Source organism: Harpegnathos saltator, unplaced genomic scaffold (assembly GCF_003227715.2).
Source record: "Harpegnathos saltator strain DR-91 unplaced genomic scaffold, Hsal_v8.6 scaffold612, whole genome shotgun sequence".
Lineage (NCBI taxonomy): Eukaryota > Metazoa > Arthropoda > Insecta > Hymenoptera > Formicidae > Harpegnathos > Harpegnathos saltator.
In genome coordinates this window covers 45038-53839 of record NW_020230441.1, presented here as the reverse complement: position 1 = coordinate 53839, position 8802 = coordinate 45038, and the positions used below count along the sequence as shown (strand labels likewise).

The 8802-nt window shown below is 39.4% G+C and overlaps 1 protein-coding gene and 1 long non-coding RNA gene across 2 annotated transcripts; one reads left to right on the top strand and one right to left on the bottom strand.

Annotated features, from left to right (window-relative positions):
- Positions 1-353: 353 nt before the first annotated feature.
- Positions 354-6232, top strand: LOC105186532 (uncharacterized). Its single transcript, XR_003113812.1, has 3 exons — positions 354-718; positions 1496-1847; positions 6156-6232. It is a non-coding gene; the product is annotated as an uncharacterized LOC105186532 (long non-coding RNA).
- Positions 5849-8634, bottom strand: alien (COP9 signalosome complex subunit 2 alien). The gene is made up of 9 exons (XM_011146806.3): positions 8430-8634; positions 7932-8126; positions 7727-7852; positions 7337-7504; positions 7085-7259; positions 6786-6924; positions 6480-6696; positions 6239-6379; positions 5849-6080 (listed from the first exon to the last, which is right to left on the bottom strand). The coding sequence occupies exons 1-9, from the start codon at positions 8481-8483 to the stop codon at positions 5961-5963; spliced, it is 1335 nt and encodes a 444-aa protein (XP_011145108.1). The 5' UTR covers positions 8484-8634; the 3' UTR covers positions 5849-5960.
- Positions 8635-8802: the final 168 nt, after the last annotated feature.

Sequence of the window (8802 nt, the reverse complement as noted above, 5' to 3'; positions counted from 1 at the left end):
CATATATTTACATACAATAGCATTTACATACAACTAAAATTTACATTTTAACACAGTATATTGAAGTTTTATGTATTGAGTTATAACTACAATGTACAATAGTTTATAATTGTATATATTATTTTGAAAAATCAATATTATAGATTCATGTTTTATATCGAACAATGAAATGGATAAATACGTGCGGTTGCATAAAAAATCTTTTATCTCGCTGTCGTGCATTTCAGCTCTCCGTTATTTGCGCGTAATTGATTATCATCATTTTCTCAGTTCGTATACAATGAGACTACTTCATTCGAGAGAGATCTTCAATTTCACGGAATTAGAATGTTTGTCGCGCAATAGCACGCCAAGACTGCGAAAATCTCGGCTACGGCGAAAAGAGGAGCTTCTTCTGCCTTCCAATCTCTCTCTCTCTCTCTCCTCTCTCTGTCTCTCTGTCTTTCTTCTTAGCGTACAGCTACCGGACCACCAAAGAGGGTTTGAAACTTTGGAGCGCGAGATTTCATTTTTTAGCCCATGCCACTTTCCACCAAGTTAGGACTACGCTTCAACAGTGGGGACACGGAAAATGGAGTTCGCTCTTAAATTAACTCCCGCGACTGCGCTGAACGAAGCGGCCGCGATGTGCCCCTCGCACATACACTGGAGTTTGGTGCAACTGCAGCTGCAGCTGCAGCAGGACGACGGGCAGCGAGACGAGAGGAGCTTCGTTTAAGTACATCCTTGATTTTTTCTCGCTCGACTTTACCGGACTCTCTGACGACCGACGTACCTCCCTCCGTGATCTTGCCATTATGCAAAATTTCCCGAGGCTACTTCGCAGTTACGGTTTATCTCGCCACTCCTTGCCTTTTTTCTCTTCTTCTCCTTTTCTTCTTTTTTTCTTTTAATTCTTTCCGCCACTGCTACGGACAGTCGCGGCGGCTTTGTTTTACATCACTTCGTGCTACCCTTTTGACGTACATTCAATGTAGTTTGTCTACATTTTAGTTAATTAATTAGTACGTGCAACTGTACCATTTACGTTTATTCGCTCTTAAACTCGCTCTTTTCGTCCGAGAATGTTTTTACCGGCATCGCATCAACATTCGCCGCCGATGTCATTCTCTCTGCCTTTCTCTTTCTCTCTCTCTCTCTCTCTCTCTCTCTCTCTTCTCTCTCTATATATATATATATATATATATCTTCCTCTCTCCATCTCAGCGAAAAGCTTCCAAGCTTAAGGCAAAAGTGCGCGTCTACTAATTATATAAAAAGAAAGGAATAAAAATTCATAAATTTGTAGGCGAATAAAAAAGCGTAATAATCCGCGATAGCTTCATTATATTTCATAAAGTTTTTACGAAAGAAATAATTATTGTCGTTCGCGAGGAATGTATGTATATGTGTATATGTGTGTGTGTAATTGTAAAGTCTACATAGAGAGGGGTCTGCCGAACCATAGATGTGTGTATCAGTGGATTAAGCTCAGTTCTCTGTGTGTTATTTATAGCGACCGCTCGAATGGGCTTTCGAAGAAGATAGGCAACATGATCTTCGGGAGATACCGTCTTAAACGTGACGTGGGCAAGGAGGGAACTACTTGTAGGCAGTGGGATTATATCTTCCCGTCGCGCAGCCAGGATACAGGACGAGCCTGGGGACCCTATGTACCACCCATGCGTGGGGTTAACCAACATTTACATAGTCGCAAACGTAGACTGAATAACAATGCTCGAAACGGAGCCGAAGCCAGCTGTGCCGTTCCACCAAGCGGACGTATTCGCGCTAAGACGCAGGATTTGCAACGTGTCCACGAGGAATGGATAATTTCACTCCTACCTCGGACAGTGAGTGAGAGAAACGTGAGCAAAAGTTCATAACACCTGCATGTATTTTTACTACGCGCGATAAAATTATAAATAATATAATTTTTGGTAAAACGCGAACGATTAAGACGAAGGTTCCTCTCTTGATTGAAAAAGTTATCGTTATTTTTCTTTAATCGATATTTTTTCTGTCTGTAATGTATTCGAATTTTTGCGTAAATCTATAGAGTGACAAATTTGCAAGACAGATTGAAGATTTTGCTTCACCGGAATTTGAAATCACTGTGACTTTTTCGTTCCCGATCGCTCGTGGCTTGGAGTTTCACCGGCGTACAGAATATTCGGAGAAGATCAATTTCCAACTTATATTCGGAAAATTGTAATTTTCATTGCAATCGTAAATTTATGCCAACGATTCCATTCGTTCGGGAATATGCGTTTTATTGATATTGATATATTCCAATGAATGCACATACACACACACACACACGCTGCTCTTTCTAATTATTACACGTCTGTCAAAAAAAGAAGTTTCAATTTTAATGCAGACAATAAACGAATTATCCACGTATCGCATAGTCGTTTGAATAATTGCTATCGTGTCGATGGTGCCAGTAACAGTAACGGATATTTATTATTCAATCGACAAGCGTCAATTTGGGCAAATTTAATAATTTATTCACGCACGTTTTAGTCCTGTTTTTGGCTTGCGCCGGTGTCATTATTTGTCAGAATATATCGTCTGTGCTGTACGCAAGCCGCGCTGTCAGGCTTGATAAAGTAACCAACGCCGCGACGGTAAATACTTTGGCGGTTGGCGTAAACAAATTTGGCAGGTAGTTCGCGAACGTTGACAATTGCCCGCGAAACCTATATGAATATACTTGATTACGGATCCATTTCAAGATTGGCACTTAATTACAACAGAACGGTCGTACGTTTCGCGTGTACAGCCGCATGTAAATGCCAATATAAACGGCGTTTCGAGCTCGCGCTCGCCTCTTTTGAAAAACACGAAAAATATTCATAGGTTAATTCGGATAAATCGGGGTATAGATAGAGACGGAAAGAGAGAAAAAGAGAGAATGTGTATGTAAGATATTCAATTGAAGATGTCATCAGCTACTATTAACGCGCAACACAAATTATGCTTTGTGTAAGAACAAAAATTGACAATCCAAAATTCATAGATCGAGTTCTCGTGACTGAGGATCCAGCGACAGGAAGAGGAGTCTTCAATGAGAGATCTCGCTTTTGAAGGCGTAGGTAGGAAACGTCCTCGAATTAGCCTAAGGAAGCGCATAACGAGAGCATAAAATGATTCGTCGCGCGTTGGAAAATTTCGTATTAAAGGAGCCCGACGACGAGACCGTCGGTATGTGTACGGGCTGATATAATAAAATTTAACGTTCCGTGGCGATATAAATTTAGCGGATATACGGCGGCGCACTTCCACGCGTCACGTGCGTAATATGCATGTACGTGGTCGTCCGGCCGCGGTGAAAAAGGGCAACCTCATACGGCCGCGGCATGCTAATGAGAGAAAGAGTGAGAGAGAGAGAGAGAGAGAGAGAGAGAGTGAGAGAGAGAGAGAGAGAGAGAGAGAGAGAGAGAGAGAGAGAGAGAGAGAGAGAGAGAGAGAGAGAGACACACGGAGGAGGCGGAAGGAAGGGAAGAAAGGAGGGCGAGAGGGAGCGATAAAATTAGTCTCAACCTAATTAAATCGAACGCGAGCTTTAATAGGCTAATGCCCGGTAATTAACAATTTACGCGGCTCGCGCGACCAAGTAAGTGCCAGACTGTGTGTATATACGTGTGTGTATGTGTGTATTTGTGTATATACACACTGGTGGAGAGGGTTGTCGGGGAGAAAAAAATATTCACAGGGGGAAGGGGCGGCTGCGAGCGAACGGCTCGTGCCGTCGTTTAAGCGGCACATGGTGCGTGCAAGAAGCGCACCGGTTGGACTCGATGCCACTCGCGCTCATGCATCCTCGCAAAACCATCCTGCTGCTCTCGCGATATTCGCGCTACAGACCGATCTCCTCCTCTACCTACTCTCTGGCCCTTCGCTACCCGCTCATGCCCGTGTTCGCCCGTGACGTCGCCTTTTATTTAGATGTGTCGCGCGTTGTGATCAAGTTCCGCAAAATGGAATTAATCCAGCCGGTATTTTGCGCGACGGTCCAAACTGTCAAAGCGAATGCGCGGCAACAATAGCGCGCGGATTGCTCTCATTTTTCAATTCTTTCGGCCCTTTTTACTCGCTTTTTTGTTGTTTTTGCACGCGGTGGACGCGCGGTCTGTTTTGCGGCTTATAATTCGAAGCGCAACGAGAGAACTATTAATTTATTCGGCATCGTCGCTTCTCACGCTTGCGTAATAAGCGGTATCTTTACGAGCAGTGAGATTTGCTTACATTTGTGTGCATTCGAGAGGATAAAGTCCTCGTAAGATGGGGAAACAAGAAACCACCGAGATTAATTGTCTTACGAAATTTCTCATCGAATCCTTAAAATAGGAACTTTGTCTTTTCGAAACGCTTTCTACGCTACTGCTCTCTTCGACTCGCGGTAATTCTTCTCGTTTTCCCAGATTTGGCATTCACTGAAAATAACTCGCAAATAATGGATTGTATAAATTATTGTTACATATTTTCCAGTAAAAAACGCTTCAATTCTAAAATAAAGCGAACACACGACACAAGGAACGAAATAGAAACGAAATCTTGATACGAAATTAGCGGTACGCAAATTGTTCCACTAGTTGCGGCCGATCGAATAAGGATCATCCTATCAGCGTCCTTATAGCCATCCTGTCGAGCGATTGTCGCGAAGTCGATAATCGAATAATGTTAGGCGGCTATTCCTGGAGCTGTATCCCGTACCTGCATATCGACAGTTGTCGGTGTCGTTAGCGGCAATGCGCAGGTTTTTCACATAACAAAAAAGCTGCGCAATACTACTAACGACACCGACAACTATCGGTACGCGAGTACGGAATACAGCCCCAGTAACTCGTATTTGTAATTATTATTTAAGCATGGAAAACAGAGCTTTTTCCATCGATTAGTCTCAACGTACGATCAATCTTAACGATCCGTTGAATCATTCGTCCTTACCGATCTGTTTGATGTATCCTTTAATTTTTCGTACTTTATCCTCCGTATATTTTTTTACGTAAGGTCTGCTTTTTTCACTCGCGTGATCTTTTACGCGTTTATCCTTTGGCTGAAAATCACACGGAATGCTACGCAATCGAGTCACCGATAATCAAGCGTGGAATTATTCCGCCAAGGATACATATACATGGCGCGTCTGGTCCAAGGTTTGTTAGTTTCCCCTGAGATTTACTTAAGCGTACGAACGTGCGAGAAGTGGTAACGAGCGCGTAGCCGTATGGCAGACGGAGCATAAGAGAAACGTAGAACAACGTCTCGCGCGCATATACCCGTCTCTCCCTATCTCCTCCACGGCAATCCGATCCACCTCTCAGGATTCTGCAACGTCTACATTCCCGCCGTCAGTTAAATTGTCACGATTGAATCGAGCCGTATCCTCCTCTCTGCCGGAACTAAGCCCTCGGTTTCCCATAATTTCATGACGGCAGCAGCTTCCTATGCCAAAAGTTCTAACGATTGTCGATATTGCCCGAACTATGCGCCCCACATGGAATACCCTTTAATGCACTGACGATGCGCGGCGCTCGTTATTCAGTCGGAATTCTATCCGAGAAGCAGACACGGTCTATTTGGCCGAACAGACGTGTACGATGCATTTTACATATCCCTGAAATTAATCGATATTCGTGTGCATTAATTCTATCGAATTCACGAATTTACGAATGACTGCGGCATGGAATCAATGGAAAATTTAAATAGAAAGGCACTTATATATTAATATGTATGTATATAGTGTGTATACTATATGTAAAGTAATGTAGTAGATATATGAGACTGACCTGATGGATAATTTATATTATTTATACGCACGACGGAAATAAAAATGAAGCTCGTGCTAAAATTTTAAATTTATTTTATCACAATAGATTTTTCTTTTTATTTCTTCACGTATTCGGAGACAGGCTTTTATGATATACTATACAAAGTAAGTTCAGTATTTAATTCAAGATCACGTGCACCACATTGTTTTAGGACATTTTGTTCACGATGGCTACATGCAAAGACTGCAATTGGCTAGTCCATTTATCGAGGGCATTGTAACGAGCGGCGCATACTGATTTTTTATCCAATTCGAGAACTTGATTCACCTGCAAGAAATATAAAACATATAGCTGTGTATATATGATTGCAAGTATTTCTATCATTTTTTATATCTGCACTAGACGAAAAGCTGTGGCCCAATCCAGTTATTTGAATCACCCTGCACAAGAATGCAATTTTAATCAATGAATTATAGCAACGTTACCTGATCTATACGACCACGAATAGTGCTGTCCAAGATACAAGATACCAAAAGACTCTCCACTTCCGAAACGTCGATATTCAATTCCTTACTTATAAAGGGGATGTAAATTCTGGTGTATGGTTTTATTAACTTAATTAGAACCTGAAACGATATGAAAATTACGGTATGCGATATATGTATGATTCATATATATGTATGAAATATCACATATGATGTGTAAGCGACGTTAAAAGCTATATACCTGTGTACGAATATTCCGTAATAAATCTTCAATGTGCTCTCTGATGAAAGGATCATCCATAATATTGTTCCTATTTTGCTTTAGAATTAATTCGAATTGATTGATATCATTATTCTGATAACTGACAACTAAATTTGTCATTGCTAGAATTTCAGGATCGTTTTTATACGGTTTAGCCTCTTGTGAATCAAATGGGTTAATACCAGACTTCATTAACCTACGAGTTTCGCAAATCATATATACATCAAGTGTATTAACATTAATAATTGCAATTTCATTATATGAATATTAGATAGCTATGCTCACATATTGGCTAAAACTAGATACTTCAAACATGTCGTACGTCTCGGCGACCCAGATTCATCGTAATTTTTGAAGGCTTCGAAGAAGTCGGTATGGGCTCTTTCAAATTCGCCTTCTCTTAAATGCATTTTGCCTCCACATTCTGGGAAAAGATATGTACAAACGTTTTGCTACATTCAATTTTTCCAAACAGCATATTCGTATTAAAAAAGATGACAAAATGAGAAGCCAAAGAAAGAAGAAACCAAAAATATTTCTATTTGCAATTTACTGTTCCTAGGAAATGTTCACGCTTCTCATACCTCTAATAACACCCATTATTAGGGGATGTGGTATAGCACTTTTAATATGAAGACTCTGCTCATACAACGTTTTCAACTTTTTGTTATTCTTTTGTGCTGTATACATCTGTATTTCTAAGGCATAAATCTCCAGCAGCTGCGTTCCTTTTTTCAGATCATCCTCTCCATCATCAGTCTAAAAGTATGCGTTTAAGAATAACATAGTACTTTGATTAGTGCAACAACAAAGGAATAAACATGTATGATACATACTTGACAACTCTGGTGAAGTTGTTTCAATATCTTTGCCAGTTTATTGAAATCTGAACGATCATAATATAACTTTCCCAACTTTGTATTTGTTTTAAACCATAGCCTATCATTTTTTGCATCTTTTAATGCATCTAATGTTGTTTCATAAAAGTCTTGTAATAATTCCATCTTAAAAAAGAAAAGCATTCATTATACTCTTAAAAATATTCAAGAAGATTTCAGATGGAGATTATACGAAAAAGCTTAGTGGTAATGAGAAAAAAATTCAAGTAAATATTAAATAATATTAAATACATATATATATATATATGACATAAAAAAATATTAAATATATATCAAAGTATTAAATATTTGACGACTTGCCAATATGAGACTTGCTATAATACTTACATTCTTTGATGTACTAATATAGTCCAATATGGAATTTATTGACTTTTCTGAGTGATTTCTAGTAACTGCACTTTTAATGTAAGTTAACAACTGTTTGTACCTCGCCATCATTTCTTTATAATTGGACTAAAAAGGATACGTTGTCAATACTTTAAGTATATCTTATAATTAAAGATGCAGCTCTTAATAATATCTATTAATATACCAGTTTAAAATTAATTTTGATCATCTGTTTCAAGGCTTTAAAGCCCCATTCACCCTTTTCTCCACCTTCCAGATCCAATACTTTCTGGAAACTTTGTAGGGCAGCCTTTGGATCATCTTCTTTGAGAGCTTTACTATTGTAATACTGATTTTCTAAATCTACATCTGGTTCAGAATTAGAATCTTCAGAATATTCCTAAAACAGGCAATAATTAAAATTCGATCCAAATTATCATTTGCTCTCGGCAATTGTTAATATTATAATATTAAAGATAAAGTCACTAAGTGTGATCCAATTAGAATAATCAAGTATATTCGCGCAAAGTACAACCAACTATCTCGAACAATATTTTTTTGTTAATTGTAAGAATCTTTTGAGTTATCCCTCGAACTATTTTTAAATGCTATATAGGGTAACTCCAGAAATCCTAACCTTACTATGTGCCGAAAAATTATATAAAGAGATGAGACTCGCGCAATCTCCGGAAGAAAAACTTACCAATCCGTAATCCTCGTCTTCCTCGCACATGAAATCATCATCGCCATCTGACATTTCGGAGATTCTTATCAGTCGAAAACGTTAACAAGAAAAGTTCCACGCGAGCCTGTTGACACCGATCACTACACCACTGAACCGTATTTTGAAACTCACCTGCATGCACCGACACTACATGCATACATACTGATACATACTGTTGCAGTTGAACGCGTATGTACAAAGAGTAGCCTGAGAGTGGCCATGGAGGCGATTTTCCTGTAACACCATTTTGAAGCGTTTCTATGTTTATTTATGGATATAAACTACGTAGCCAATGCTGTTATTTTCCTCAGTAGGTAAGAAGAATAAGACAGTAGCCAACTTCTATCTAACT